The 16,656-nt window shown below is 36.1% G+C and overlaps 1 protein-coding gene and 1 long non-coding RNA gene across 2 annotated transcripts in view; one reads left to right on the forward strand and one right to left on the reverse strand.

The window, feature by feature from the left end:
- Nucleotides 1–16,656, reverse strand: part of LOC127620401 (thrombospondin type-1 domain-containing protein 7A) — a 166,874-nt gene that overhangs the window by 40,527 nt on the left and 109,691 nt on the right. Inside the window, exons 7-8 of the mRNA XM_052093629.1 lie at nucleotides 11,758–11,952; nucleotides 567–819 (exon numbers count right to left, since the gene is read on the reverse strand). Of these exons, the coding sequence (XP_051949589.1) occupies nucleotides 567–819; nucleotides 11,758–11,952 (448 nt within the window). The remainder of the gene's footprint in view (nucleotides 1–566; nucleotides 820–11,757; nucleotides 11,953–16,656) is intronic.
- LOC127620402 (uncharacterized) lies at nucleotides 5,321–8,560 on the forward strand. The gene is made up of 7 exons (XR_007967701.1): nucleotides 5,321–5,416; nucleotides 6,232–6,276; nucleotides 6,483–6,524; nucleotides 6,803–6,963; nucleotides 7,744–7,841; nucleotides 7,939–8,053; nucleotides 8,181–8,560. It is a non-coding gene; the product is annotated as an uncharacterized LOC127620402 (long non-coding RNA).

Genomic DNA, 16,656 nt, shown 5'->3' on the forward strand with positions numbered 1-16,656 from the left:
CTTTTGAGGCTTTCCCTCCTTGTGGAGGGTGTCAATGATGGTTTTCTGCACAACTGTCAGGTCAGCAGTCTTCCCCATGATTGTGAATTCAACTGAACCAGACTGAGAGACCATTTAAAGGCTCAGGAACCCTTTGCAGGTGTTTAGCTGATTAGAGTGTGACACTTTGAGCCTACAATACTGAACCTTTTCACAATATTCTAATTTTCTGAGATTCTGAATTTGGGGTTTTCATAAGCTGTAAGCCATAATCATCAAAATTATATCAAATAAAGGCTTGAAATATCTTACTTTGCTTGTAATGAGTCTATATAATATATTAGTTTCACCTTTTAAGTTGAATTACTGAAATTAATGAACTTTTGCACGATATTCTAATTTTTCGCGTTTCACCTGTAGTATGTTGACACACAACACACACACATGCAAATAAATATAACATTGTTTTAAATAACATTTATTTTATTTACATTCTTGTGTTGAATTACCTCACAAAAATGTTGTGCAACTGTTAAGTGAATTCGCCCCAGAGATTCAAAGAAAGAAACACATTTATAGAAACTTACTTTTTAGGTGGAACCTGGCCCACATTGACCCGGACACAGATGACTTTGCGTGTCTGCATCCCCACCGAGCAGAATGCCTCATTAGTGCTGACTCCTGCTCCGCTGCGGCTGAGCGAGCTGTTGGCAGAAGGAATGGAGGTGTCCTCTATGCACTGACCCCAGGATCCCGTCTGCCAGTGGTACACAGTGCAGGGATGATCATTACAGTTACGCACCTCCTGCAAGGCACTGCTGTTTGGGCACTGACCCCCACCTAGGAGAAAAAAGGATCATGAAGGTGTTAGAATAATGGGTAATTTATAAACCCAAACTTAAACCATTGTGAAACATCAGCTGTTGACCTGGTATTTGACCATCCTCTAAATCATTTATGGTCTATACTACAGCAAATCCCAAACACAAATATAGTATATATTATATGCGAGTCAGAGTTTGTACTAAACGAAACTAAACTAAACATCCTATCATATCCTATCAAGACCTATCCCAAACTATACTATCCTAAACTATCAAAAACTAAACTAAACACTATCCTACCCTTTTCTATCCTACCCTATCCTATCATGAACTATCCTAAACTAAACTATCATAAACTAAACTAAACACTGTCCTACCCTTTCCTATCCTACCCTATCCTATCACGAACTATCCTAAACTAAACTATCATAAACTAAACTAAACACAATCCTATCAAGAACTATCCTATCCTATCATGAACTATCCTAAACTATCCTAAACTATCATAAACTAAACTAAACACTATCCTACTCTTTCCTATCCTACCTTTTCCTATCCTATCCTATCCTATTCTATCAAGAACTATCCCAAACTAAACTATCCTAACCTAAACTATTCTAAACTAAACTAAACTAAACACTATCCTATCCTATCCTATCCTATCCTATCCTATCCTATCCTATCCTATCCTATCCTATCCTATCCTATCAAGAACTATCCCAAACTAAACTATCCTAAACTATCATAATCTAAACTAAACACTATCCTATCCTATCATGAACTATCCCAAACAAAACTATCATAAACTATCATACTCCAAACTAAACTAAACACTATCCTATCATTTCCTATCCTATCATGAACTATCCCAAACAAAACTATCCTAAACTATCCTATCATAAACTAAACTAAACTAAACTAAACTCTAGTGTTAATTTCAAATTCCTACCTTAATCTACTTGTGGAATTGTACAAAAACAAATAGCGAATGAAAACTTTCAAGACAACTCAGATATAGGGGTTAAATTTGGGCAGACCAGTCCAGAATGGCACCTCTCCACAGCGCTCCGAAACCTTCATTTCCCGAAATAAAAAATAGTCCAGTCTGTAATGCATCAGAACCTGTCCCGGTATTTTGCCTAGTTTTAATCCCAATATAAACCCTACCCAGATATGACAGAAAATGGTACAAATTGGCCCTATTCATGCAATGCAAAGCAAAGCTAGTTTGAAGTTGCTTTCTAGAACACAAACATAATTTGAGATGTATGACTTGATACATACTGTATGACTCATTCTACTGAGACAGCATATGATCTTATAGGTCCTGCAGTTTGGAGGAATGCTATTTTCCCAACTTTGCTCAGAAAAGTTTGGGTAATAATATCAACATCAGGGTCATAATCAGGAACATTCCTCCACATATGTAGATATCATTCTTTACCAAGACCTGTTATTGTTACCTCTTGCTTTTGTGGAATGTACATATTGCTTTTTCATATATAGATAGATATATACACATATATGCTCTCATTGAGAATGTTATTATTAATATTATTATTAATATATTTTTTACTTAAGTACAGAAAGACTGTGATATTGTGGCTATTTATTTACTTGTTCATATATTCCATTTAAACCATTAACCCCCCTGAGATGTCCTCATGTTGAAATATAAGTAGTGTCAAATGTATGAGGTTACTGTGACCATGAATGATAAAATGAGGGCTGTGATGCTACAGGCAACCACATTTATCACTTGGTTTTCATTAGAAACCACAGTGAGGCAAAGCAACAAAATCTCTACAGACCGTCCAGCCATTATCTCAGTAGTGTGCATTGACAACAGGACACCAATCAATGAAAAAATGGTACACCAGTGAATGAGTAAAAATGATGTATTAAGCAGTGCTCCTTGTTCAAGAGCACCTAAAATAATGAATATTTGACTAATGCTTTGTAGCAATGCAGCACAAAGTCATTCAGTACCTCATTTATTAAAAAGGTTATCGACTATTATTACACACTTCATTAGACATGTGAAAATCATTAGAAAACACTTGCTGCAAGCTGTTAGGCAGGGCAACCATAATGGCCACGAAAGAGAATAAAAAAAAACACTTCACAGTTACAAAAGGGAGGTTATTTAACTTTCAAAGCTTTTCATACTATTTCAGGGCTTGCAGAGCAGTGCATTAGCACAGCTTCAAAAAGCTGCACCAGAATAACGTTGTTTCAAATGGGGATTAACACTCCCCCTGGTTATTTATTGACCTGTGGCTCAGATGAAGACTAATCCTTTGTACAATTACAAAAGTGAGTCTGCACACAGCTCAGATTAATTGCATGTTCTTGGCCCAACTCTGCCCCATTAAGAGCTGCAGGTCATATCACTGCATGAAAAGTGGGATTTTCGTCAGTAAGCGTCACTGTAGATTGTCGTGGAAGTTCAGGTTTACGACTGCACACGGCAATTTGCAGGCAACACCCAAAACTGCCGTGAATGTCGGAAATTGACGTGGGCCTTGCTTGGCAGTTGTCCCCCCATGACCCCCCTCCTCCTAATTCTAGGGGAGGCTTCAACATGTAAATGAAAATGCTGTGAGCTATACAAATGCAAATGAGGGTAGCAGGAGGAGTTTTACCCCAGGTGACATTTTTCTAAAAGGTATAACTTAATTCTAAGAAAATCTCTGGTAGAAATAGATCAGGCTCAGTATAGCGTAATTATAGACTATTACATTTAGGATTGATTTTAAAGTATTATTACTGGTATATAAATCATTCAATGGGCTATAGGACCTCAATATATTGCAGATATTCTCACTGAATATAAACCAAACAGATCACTTAGATCATTTGGATCACATCAGCTAGAAATACCAAGGGTTCACTCTAAGCAAGGAGAGTCTGCTTTTAGCTACTATGCCAGCCGCAGCTGGAACCAGCTTCCAGAAGAGATCAGATGTGCTCCTACAGTCACATTCAAATCCAGACTCAAAACACATCTGTTTAGCTATGCATTTACTGAATGAGCACTGTGCCACTGTTCGTCCGACTGTTACTGTATTTTATTTTATTTTATTCTAAACTGTTTTAATTATTTACTGTATTTTATTTTATTATTCTAAATTGTTTTAATTATTCTGATTTTTTTGATTATTTTAATTTCTTCTATGTAAAGCACTTTGAATTACCATTGTGTATGAAATGTGCTATATAAATTAACTTGCCTTGCCTACATTTTAAATGTATATATTTAATGAAAGTATGCTAGATTAATTACTGCATGTCATTAGCAATGGCCAATATTGTGTAAAAAAGATACACAAAACAATTTATTTCAACAATTAATTTTATTCAGGCTTTGCCACAAAGGTAAAATGTGCATTCCATGCAAACAACATCACAGTCTCCTACAGCTCAACCACTGTGCATAATGGCATGACTACAGTGACCTTTTCTTTGGTCTTGCTTAAATGCAGAGTGGATGTGTTAACCACACATCTCCCAGCAATGCGCTCAACGGGCAGAAATGATGCTGGGTATGACGTGTCTGTTCCCTGCAAGCTCCAAACTTCTATTGGCTTTCCATAAAAATATCTGTCCAAACATATATTAAATATCTTCCTTTGTGTACAGCAGAACAAAAAATGTATACAGGTTTGGAACAACTTGAGGGTGAGTAAATTATGACTTTTCACTTTCCATTTGTTACTGGTCATTAAATCACTGCCACGCAAAGACCTCTATTCGACGTCAAAACTAGGTCCACTATTTGGACGTCCAACCATGACCCAACTTGGACGTCATCTTGACGTTCAACATTTGACCTGAAGTGGGTAAGTGTTTTTGGACGTCATTTGGACGTCTATGACAGGTGCAGTAAATTTACATGATTAATATGTAATATATATATATATATATATATATATATATATATATATATATATATATATATATATATATATATATATATATATATTTATTTATTTATTTATTTATTTTTTTTTACAAATATCAACATTGTTATCAACATGATTAATACATATGAATACAGATATAAACACTTCAGATATTATTTAAAAACAAACACGATTTATTATGTGTAGTAGTTCATGTTTTTTTATTTATTAATTTCTTTCCAGCGTTGGAATGTATGAAAAGTAAAAAGGCCCAGAAATTGGCTGGAATAAGAGACCTTGATATCTTAAAAGAGGAATAAAGAGACCCCCTTTGTAGTTTTTTTTTTTTTTTAAGTTTTTTTTATTTAATTTAACTGATACGTGTCTTGCTTAATACTCATTTACCTGTATTTACCAATGCCATTGTAGATATATTCTGTTCTGTTCTTGGTGTTCAATAATAAAAAAATTATAAAAAAAAAAAAAAAGCTCTATCAAGGGCTTTGGATTTGTCAAAAACCAGTCAACGTCACTCCGATTGGCCGAGGCAGCACATCATCATAACCCAACCAGTAAATGCAAATCTGATTGGCCGAGGCGACACGCCAGGCATTTGGCACGTCTTTTTACAAAGCATTGAAAAATGGCCGCACAGCTTTTCAGCCTGCACCGCTGGTGAACCCATCGTTTCCTCATTCTAAATTGAAGGTAAGTTCGGTCAGCCTAGTGAATTCTATGTCCATGTGTACGTATAGTGTTAGGTAGTTTAGCGTTATTGTCTTAAATTTCACAAACCTGCTATGGTTAGGTTACAGCCGCGAAAGGTCAAGGGCGTTAGCCTTAACGGCAGTATTCTTTGTTTTGCTTGCTGCTCTTGGTTCATGTTCAGTTTCTGTTATTTTTGCTGTCCACGACAGAACATGTCGATTTGAACAGTTTGGGACTCTAAACTGCACGTATACAGCTAGCAGCATGGCATGGAGTTCTGACTGACTAGATCGTTGCTAACTAGCTAGCGTCCGTATACGGAGACATATAAAACATGTAAAAATGTAAATCAGGGTCCTACAAACTCAAAGCGAGTAATGTGCTTGTATGCTCTAGGATATATTAGTTTGTAACACTGCAACTCTTAAAGGATTAACGTTAGTTCACTTTCAAATAAAAAATGTCCTGGTTATTTACTCACCCCCATGTCATCCAAGATGCCCATGTCTTTCTTTCTTCAGTCGAAAAGAAAGTAGGCCTCGAGATTTTTGAGGAAAATATTCCAGGATTTTTCTCCATATGGCAACCAACTATTCAAATGTTCAAAGAAGGTTCAAATGTCAGTCTCAATGCAGATTCAAAGTCTACACGATCCAAGTCGAGAAATAAGGGTGTTATCCAACAAAACGATCTGTCATTTTAAATTGTAAATTATCATGATTTTTTTTTTTTTTGAAAGTGAATTAATCATTTAACTGTTGTGTGATGGAGATTGAAAACTTTAAGGTGTTTAACCCAGTTTTTTTGTCTCTAAGGAGTGAGGTGTCCTTCCCTGTTAGGAGATAAACCACCTAAACAAGGTACATGGATTATTATTCTATTCAGGTGGTGATCCTATCACCCTGGCTGCCTGTTACTGGGCACACATTGCTTTGAACAAGAAATCAAGTAATTTAATTTACAGTTCAGCAAGTTTTATAGATTTCAGATGTATTATTTCTCTTCTAATAAACTGTTAAGTTTCATCATTTGATAACTTCTAAAACAGATTTTTTTTCTGGTGCAGATGCAGTGATTGGGAGATGGACCTTCCCATTGCCTTGGGGTGGTAAGTATTTATCTATTGGCAGTGGAGAAGACACTTTTAATAGTACCACCTTCTCTCTTCCTGCACTGTTCTCTCTGTCCACAGAAACTGCTTTTCAATTATAGGCGTGGCTTGGTTTCTATCATGTCAGATGATTACATTTCTTTGGACTTTTGTTTCTTTCTCCAACAGATCTGTACTTATAACAAACACTGAAGCTGATTACAAAAACAATTGTGAGAAAGCTAACCTTGGTATTCTAATTGGAGCATTGTAATCATCAACAAATGTGTGTTCAGTGTTCCAGAAAAAGGTCCTAAGCCTACTGGTCGACATCCGCCATCGCCTGAAGGAAACACAGCCTGCCTCTTCAGCTGTCCATATAGAGAGGATTGACACCATGGAGGACTTTGAGTTGCAGGAGCAACACCTCTCTGATGCACAGGCCTTTGATACCCTGGTAGGTTTTACAAGTCTGGAAGTAATGGATAGACTAGAATAAATTAATACAGTGCACTCGCACACTGTTAGATTCCTCTTTGTGATTTTTTTATTTTATTTGTATGTGTATAACTAGTGTATGTATGTAGTCTCATGTGTCTAGAGGGTGGAGGACATGTTTTCTGTGCCAGTTAATTTTCCTGTAGCTTTGTTTAGCTCAGCAGCTAATTTTGAACTGGAAATGCATTACACCTTTGCATGTCTCCAGTTATCACCTGCTGCTGATACAATCAAATGGAGTTTTTGCAATATGATCTAGTCCCATTTCAGAAGGTGGCATACAGTTCTAGATCATTTTCCAAAAACTCCTTTTGATTGTCTTAGCAGCAGGTGATAAGGTGTAATGCATTTCCTGTTGAAACTAGCGTTTTAGCCAAACCAAGCTGCAGGAAAATTAATACATGGTACAGAAAACATGTCCTCCACCCTCTTGAAACATAGGACTATAGTTATAGAAGTTGTATAGAAATTACATGTAAAATAAGTCTAAATTTGACGTTGAAAAGATGTCCACAAACGACCACTTTTGGACTATAAATAGCCCTTACACGGAGGTCCCACCGACGTCAACATTAGACGTCCGGTAGACGTCGAAAAAAGACGTCGCCTGCCGTTACAAAACAACCCCATCAATGGACTGAATTTGGACGTCCAAAAATGACATGGAAAAGACGTCACTCTGACGTCACAAAGGAAATAGATCCGTTAATACCGATCTTAACCGTACATTTTTTCTCAGACTAACCTCGCCTCATAACGAGGCCGTGACCTCATATTTGCTCGGAGCTATGTCTGCAAGTCCAGATTTACATGATGCTGATAATGACGACATTGTGTGTAAGTAACTTAATATTGTCTCCTTTATTGTTTAATTTTACTGTGACTTGCATTGTTTTTTTTTTATTCATTTCACTCTCATTTAATCGTTTTCCAGCTGCCTGTAAAACATATTATGAGACCGTGCGCAGGAGCTTCAGGTACAAACAACCAGATCTTGCATCGCAGGCGGAAGCTGTGAAGAGTTCAGCTCGGAGTCGAGCGAGAAGAGGGTAAGATTTATTTGATTAGATATGTTTTTGGTCAATGTGACTATTTTGCAAGTGCATTAATAGATGTGTTGTGGCCATACGCAGTGCATCGCGCAGTACTGATTGTCTTTATTGGTTGTTTTCACAGCTGCTAGAAGCGAGACAGAGTGTGCTGGCTGAGGATGAGGTGGGCCTTTGGAAGTGCGCTACCATAGACCTAATGTCGGATGAGGAAGACTGCATCGTTGGCGGGGTGTCTGGATGGATTGTGCGACCTCCGTCTTTTCGCAGCCAGGAGCTCACAGAACTCTGTGCCACACTGCAGTCTAGATTAGAGGCGATGCCAAAAAACAGGGCAACGCACCACAGACGTCTGCAAAATGGACCAAATTCGGACAGAATTACCTACAGCTCCGAAGCTGAAAACAGACACTTCATGGTGCTGTAGGATTTTGGGCTTCTCGTGAGCTTCCAATTTGTTGTGTGTGCAGATCTCATATGTTTGTATAGTTTGTGTGTTTGTGCAAATAAAGCTCTTTATTCTTTGAATAAACAGCATGTCCCTGGCAATTTATTTTCCTCAAATTCATTCATGTCCTTGATGGTAATAATGTTGTCCATAGTATAACAATATGAATATACAACATAATAGCATATGATATGAATTTATTTATATATAAATAATTATAATTAAATATAAATTTATAATATATATATTTGTATATAAATAATTTACATATATAATTATTATAATTTTGGGGTTTAAATTTATGAGGCAGGGTGACCAATAGTAACAGAGCTACTAACCAATCACGAGTGATTTCTTGTTTAAATGTAGTGGTTCAACCAATACTGAGTGAGGAATTTCAAGCCATTCTCTGGCAAGGCGCGCGGCGCTGCTATTCATATGCTAATTAGAGCCATTCGCACCTCCCGCGAGCTCTCCACATACGTCATGGTTCGTTTCCGTCAATATGTGGCACAGACGAACGCGACGTTCACATGCTGTAAATTGTCGTTAACTGACGAAAATTATGGAGATTTCCGGCCGTTTACGGGGACGAAAATCCCACTTTTCATGCAGTGTATTACGGCTCCAACCATCCACAGTTCGTTTTGCACTAATCTTCTCTTGGTGTAGGACACGTGTTGTCTGCATGAAATCCTCAAGAAAATGTAGGTTCCGGAATTGTAAATTTCTCCACTTAAAAAGTGTGTGTGTTACCTAAGACTTCAACAAACAGGGATTAAAACCACACAACTTCAATTTCGATTTGAAATGATCACATCTCCACTTAATTTTACACCTAGTTGAGGTTTTTGACCCTATACTAATAAGCCAATCAGTTGAATGTGGTGTGTTAAATCAGGGAGCCTGCTCTTGGCGGTACTGACCATAGAAAATTTAGCAAACTAAAATCAGGCAACTGGAGTGGGAATGCAAATTTCTGGTTTTAATGAGGCAGCTAGGTCCCACTCTGAGCAGATGAAGGGGTTAGCTCTTCCAATTCATATTTCATGCACAACATAGACAAGCACAATGACCAATGCTCCATTCTAATGGCACTCTCTCCATCTCCTTGCAGATGGCAAGCAGAGCTGTATCTACTGAACTTCATGCTACCATCAGTACACACCTGCTTTCTCAGACACTTGTCATCAATTTGCTGCAACGTCTCCGCAATCTTTTGATGGTTAATAATCCGAGAACCGCAGAACGTAACACAATTCGCCACAGGGCGTAACTCATCATTGGTCATATGTGGCCACACATTCATGCTAAAACAAATTAGATAGAAAGCAACATTATGCAATAGAGTACACACTACCTTTGATTAGACTCCCCTAGTAGACTCTTGCTGAGTCTACTAGGGGAGACTGGGGCTAGTTGTCACACTTACTCCAGGGTAGGTTTATTTTTTAAAGTCAACTTCTGTACAGGCAAATACCTTTAAAGTGTTGGCAACAAAAAGCTATTAAAAGTATATTGTTATTGCTTAAGAAATAAATTGCAGATAATTTAACATCAAGGCTGATTTAATGCATTGCATATTGTGTTTTAAAAGGGTTTTAATTCACTGCAAATATATATATATATATATATATATATATATATATATATATATGTAATGTGTTAAAAGAAACTAAACAATATATTGACTTTTAAAGCAACTTTTTGCATTGTCCAATCAATGTTTTACACTTCTGCCATAATAATGTAATGTATTTGAATTGTGTAACATAAAAATATTATTTTTATAATTATTTAGATAATTTTATATTTAACTATCTTTATTTGGTGGCCAATTTAAGCAAATATTGATACATGTGATTAATTGTGAATAATTTTATTAATTAATCGGAATAACATTTAATTAATTTCATTCTAAATTTTATTGAGGACAGCCATATTTAACATGTTGTTTTTCTGTATATTGGGGCATGTTGTCACACAGTAGTTGTAGTAATAATTTGTCACAATGCCAATGTTTTGACCAACAAAAAAAGTAATTAATAAATTATACAAAATTATAACATATAAAACAAACGACAACTTGCCCCAATACAAAATATGAAAACTTGCACAAAAGGACCCTGATTCGAGAGAATACAAATTAACATTTCTGTAAAACCTTTGTTATTTACCTTCTGTAATGTATAGTTTGCAGTTGCCTAAATGTATGCCAGTTCTGTGTTATTGTGTTCATTTGTTTACCCAACAATTAAAGCAAAAATATAATATTATAATTTTAGTTTGGATGATAGAAGTACAAAATTACACTAATTTAATGTGATGCATGAAACAAGCATCAGTGTAAACTTTCGGATGTGAAATTGAGCCTATACTAGTGCAATCATGTTTGATGTGGCGTTCAAGAAAACCAAGCTGATTTAGTCCCATCTGCAGTGCAAGTGCCTGTTCCCTCAAGCCTCATATATGTGGAAATGAACTTCTGGCCGGTAAGTGGTAGAGAGAAAGATGAGGTTTTAGCCCAGGAGCACTCACTTAACCATCAGTCTATTTTACATCAGACACACACTCTTACAGCTTGAGATCATCCTGAGGTTTGAATCACTTAACGCTCAGAGATCCTCATTACAGTGCATTCTGATCGGCGGCTTTTTCTTTTATGAGTCTGCTCTCATGGAATATTGCTAAACTAGCACTAGGGAGGTAAATGCATCTAGCTATTCATAATATGCTCACATCTACTACTTAAACATCTGCATGGCTACAAAGCTATATCTATAACAAAAATAACTACAGGTTATTTAGGGAAAAAAGGTAGTTATTATACCAAAGAGGGCAGGAACCTTTGGAACCATAGACGGACCTTGGAAAAGACAAAATAATATTAAAAAAAGCTGTTTATAGTCTAGCTTTGTATTCAATATAGAATTCAAAAGTAAATCACAGAGAGAGCTACTCTATAATGTAAATAGCAGTAGACTGTTTTGAGATATTGAAAGCACACAATTCAAGCTACAATGCATCAATAAAAGCATGGTATTGTGCCCACAGTATAACATCTTTCTACTAGTCCTTACCATGCATTATTGTCACCCAAGCAACTATCTTTGCAGTAGCTGAAACATGCAGAGTACATAAAATACAAAATAAATTGAAGTCATCATGGTGGAGGACAAAATGGAAGAGGACAGGAAATGTGATTAATGTGAGAGAAAGAGAGAGAAAGTGGTTTGGTAAATGAATAGATTCACACCTTCTCCAGCGTTATAGGCCAGAATGGAGCGTGCTCTGGTCTGCTTGCCCTCTGTGTTTTTCCCTGAGCAGGTGTTGGAGCACAGAGACCAGCTAGTCCAGGGACTGAGCACACAATCCTTTGGGCAGGGCACCTCACACAGCACAGGCATGGGGAGGATGGCGTCTCGACACAGCTGTCTGTCCACATATTCACCTGAGAACAGCAAAACATAGGGAAAGTTAAATTCTCGAATCCAAAAAGTGGACCTTGGGAAGACTAGCAGTGATAGATCGGTCAATCTTGAACTATTGATACTTTTGATACTGATGTTTGACATAAAAATACCAATCCATACTTTTTAAATAGTGATTTTATTATCTATTTAGAATGAAAATGTATGTGGATCATCAACATTAAAGTTAATAAATAGTTGCTTAACCCTTTAAGCTCAGATCTGCCCGCAGAGAAAAAAATACAATTAAATCAAAATATTAATAATTACAGTCTTGACCAACAAAAATATTTACATTTAGAAGATGTAATTTACAATGTATGTAGGCACCAAATCAGAAGTGTTTAGTTTTTATAATTTACGAATCATTTTGCATTGTACATTTTATTGTAATCGATAAAACATCAAACTGATCAAATAGCCATTTGTTATATGTCATTGAAAAGCTCTCAAAGAGTAGAATACAACCAGCGAAATTGTTTTACTCACAGGCAAAAATATAGTGAGTAATAGTCAAGTGCATGTCTTTGACATACAAGTTACTTGTAAACAGCTGTTGCTTATAATCTGTGTTTTCCAAATATGGGCAGAGAGGATCGTTCACTCTAATTAAATATGACCACCAGGCCATGCCGCCAAATACATGAAACAGACTGGAACTGAATGCGATCTTGTTACTCATGCCTGCATACTTTAGAGAGGGAGCGTACCTTTAGCCATTGTTGTATTTGCATGTGTAAGTAGCTCTTATGTAAAGTAGTTAGTTATTATGTTTTATTTGTTTGGAGAGGCTGTTGCACACTTGAAGACATTCTTGTACTGTAGGATAAATTATTTTGTAATGCTACAACTTTTGATTGCTTTGTCGTATAAATACAATTTTACAGTTAACTTGATTGGGAATAAAACAGTGTTTCAGAGCTATTCAAATCAGAAAAAGAAACAATTTATCAAAATCTATTTCATTTTCGTTTTAATGATTAATCTTTTCTTTAAAATGTTATCAAACAATTGACCTTCTTTAGTTTTTTTTTCTTTTTTTTGTACTGTTATAAGCCTTTAATTTTTGGCATGCCACTGAAACAGGAATACTTTAAAAAAAAAAACATAAGAGCTTGAAGGGTTAATAGTAAATTTATACTTTCACTCATCTGAACACATTCTGGAGTTATTTAACAGGAAATATGTTTATTTTGTTTTAAAACTATAATTGGTGCCAATAAATTATAAAATCAGAAAAATCTTTTTCAGTTAAATATTAAATGTAATTAAATCATTAAAGAAGTTATTACATTTGTACAAATAGTGGCTTTCAAATATACTGGTAAATGGCTAAAATTACAAGTTTAAAAAACAATACCCCCAAAAAGTGTCAAGGCACCTTTTTCCCCAAGCCCCAGGGGTGCTGATAGTGATATAGTGTAAATAAAGGGACAATAGAGCAATAAAGAGACAATAAAGCACAATTTGTCAGCATACACTCACTGAGCACTTCATTAGGTACACCTGTTCACCTACTTAGTCACGCAATAATCTAATCAGCCAATCATGTGGTAGCAGTTCAATGCATAAAATCATGTAGATAAGTATCAGAAGCCTCAGTTAATGTTCACATCAACCATTAGAATGGGGCAAAAATGTGATCTCAGGGATTTTGACCATGGCATGATTGTTGGTGCCAGACGGGCTGGTTTGAGTGTTTCTGTAACTGCTGATTTCCTGTGATTTTCACACACAACAGTCTCTAGAGTTTACTCAAAATTGTGCCAAAAAAAAAAAAAAACATCCAGTGAGCGTCAGTTCAGCGGTTGGAAAAGCATTTATGTTAAGATAGGTCAGAGGAGAATGGCCAGACTGGTTTGAGCTGACAGAAAGGCTATGGAACCACTCTGTACAATGAGTAGAATAGTAGCTCAGAACAAGTCGAACCTAGAGACAGTAATGTTCTTAATAAAGTTCTCAGTGAATGTATATTTGCAACATTGCAAAAGTTATTAAATGTTAGATCACATAACCTCAAAATCACACTTTAGACATTGCATGCAGTGACCTTGTGGATGAGGACAATTTTGCAGTGTATAGTCACTTTAGGAAAGTGCTTTTTTAGTGTTTGTTGCTTATTAGTGTTTAGGAGAAATTAAAATCAAAAGAGCTGTTTATCTTTAGAGGACTTTCGCCCCGTTGTACCCTACTTGGTTATGGATCGAAAAGAAAATGCTTGTATCATCTATTCTTATAGGCCAACTTGGTGAAAAAAAAAATAAAATAAAAATAATAATAATGATAGAACTGAGTATAATGGTAAAACTGCTAACACATTAAAAACTAAAATCCATTCCCATGCTGCAGCATGGGAAAATACCGATTTCAGAAGGTCAAAACAGGAAAAGAAAAGCAAATTCAAACATCACTCATTTAATGCTGTGTTAAACTGTGTGAACATTAATAGATTATTCACTCTGTGCATGAATAAATCTACCCACAATGAGAATTCATACATTCACATGATCCATTGCCAAGTACTTTCATCTCTAGTCATGTCCGACTGTGCACAGCAATAGCACAAGCAGTCAGTGCCAACCACCCACACTCTATTAAGGATTTCCCTTAAATAAATAAATTTCCACACTACTCCATATATGCATGCACATATATCACTCTTACTGAAAATATTAATATTTATGAATATTTTTGAAATATTAAGTATAAGGGTGCATTGCACACATATAACTCGTTTGCATGGTTATAACTTGCATTTTCTTCAACAGTTTAATAGTGTGAGGCAGAGTTCTGTATATGATAATGTGCTTCTAGTGCACATAAACTCGAGATTATACATCAACTCTTCAAAGTCAAATAGGTAGTGACATCTGTGCTCTAGGTTTTACATATAGTACATATTACTATGTTATGAACTTCTTGGGGAAATACAGTAAAGTGGGACAACTGGTAAAGTAACCAATTAACCTTTCCCCTCTGTATAGTGTAGTTGAGATGTTTAGCTATTTAAGTGTTATTGTGTGAAGATCTGGCATTATGCGATCATCTGATAAAAACAAATTTGGGACATCTGCGTTAAACTATGGAGAATGTTTTGGTTTTAATACATGAAACCATAAAACCTGGTTTCTAAACATGGAGTGGCAGTGGCGTAGTGGGCTAAAGCACTGTACTGGAAATCAGAAGATAGCTGGTTTGAGCCCCACAGCCACCACCACTGTGTCCTTGAGCAAGACACTTAACTCCAGGTTGCTCTGGGGGTATTGTCACTGTAATAAGTGCACTGTAAGTTGCTTTGGATAAAAGCGTCTGCCAAATGCATAAATGTAAATGTAAATAAAACCTGAACAAAACAGCAGTTTTTGCTCATAGAGGTCATCTGAAAGACCTACTTTTGGACACCAACCCCTCTGTGGACTGTGCACCAGCCCTTGTATCGATCGGTAAACCCCACCCCTGAAAAAAAGCCCAATGTGACAGAAAACCCACTGAGTCAGATGACACCGCGAGACCCCACGGGACACAACAGATCCATTCTCATCAGCACCAGACAACAGAGATCAATAATGGAGAGAAGAGGAGAGGCACTGGGGAACAATGAGGAGTGGTTTAGACTGGGGTTGGAAAAGAGTTTCACACACCACTGGTGTGGATACAGATTCAAGAGGAAGCATTCCATGTCAGGAAAAAAATACATAAAATCATTATAGTCCATTACAGACATTCAAGCACCTTGTTACGGGTTTGATTGATAAAACAAGACAAAACAGATCGTACAAAATAGACCAATAAAGCATGTGTCCAATAAAATACCTTCACAACAAGTATATGGCATCAATTGCTATGTGGTATTAATTTAAAGAACAATTAATTGTATACAATCACATATCAATATTTGCTGAAAAAAATAAAACAATCCCCCAAATGATTATTTAAACACATTATTAAAGCACATGAATAAAGCATTAAATGGATGTTACAAAAATGTACTTTATATATTATTTGCTTTATATCAATTGATTGTAATATTTCACTGGCTTAGAGTCTACCGCATTCTGAAGGTCAAATCACATTTTGCAACTCAGCAACTTTGCACCATAATTGCCATATTTTAAGACAATATGGCAAGGTAAAAGTAGTTTAAATTGCATTTTTTATCATGTTTTATATATACTATATATATATATATATATATATATATATATATATATATATATATATATATATATTAATAAATAATTGCTTTAAAATGACAGCCCTCTTGCAGAGAAGACAAGTACTTTACAAACCTTTGCTGAGGAAAATGAACATCAAATTTCAAATGTCTTCTAGAATCACTCAATGAGTAAATGCTGTGATAAATGTAATATAAGCTGTACTTCTTCACTTTATGCATCTCAGATGTGTTAAATCTCACCTGCATCTGACTGTCCCCTGATGGAAATGTACCAGACAACACCTGACATTTCTTCTATCGAGTGCTGTCACATTCTGATGAGGCTGCACACTCTTCTCAAAGTTAATGAGGGAGAGAGGGTGTTCAGCTAAATGCAGACTGACTCAGAGGGACACGCAGAGTTCATTTCATTTATATGGCTGGCTCTATACCAGTTTCAGAACAACAGTTCACCATCTAGACTGTGAGGGAGGACAAAGAAAGAGGTGACCTTGAACAAATCAGATTG

The sequence above is a fragment of the Xyrauchen texanus genome, chromosome 26 (assembly GCF_025860055.1).
Source record: "Xyrauchen texanus isolate HMW12.3.18 chromosome 26, RBS_HiC_50CHRs, whole genome shotgun sequence".
Taxonomy (NCBI): Eukaryota; Metazoa; Chordata; class Actinopteri; order Cypriniformes; family Catostomidae; genus Xyrauchen; species Xyrauchen texanus.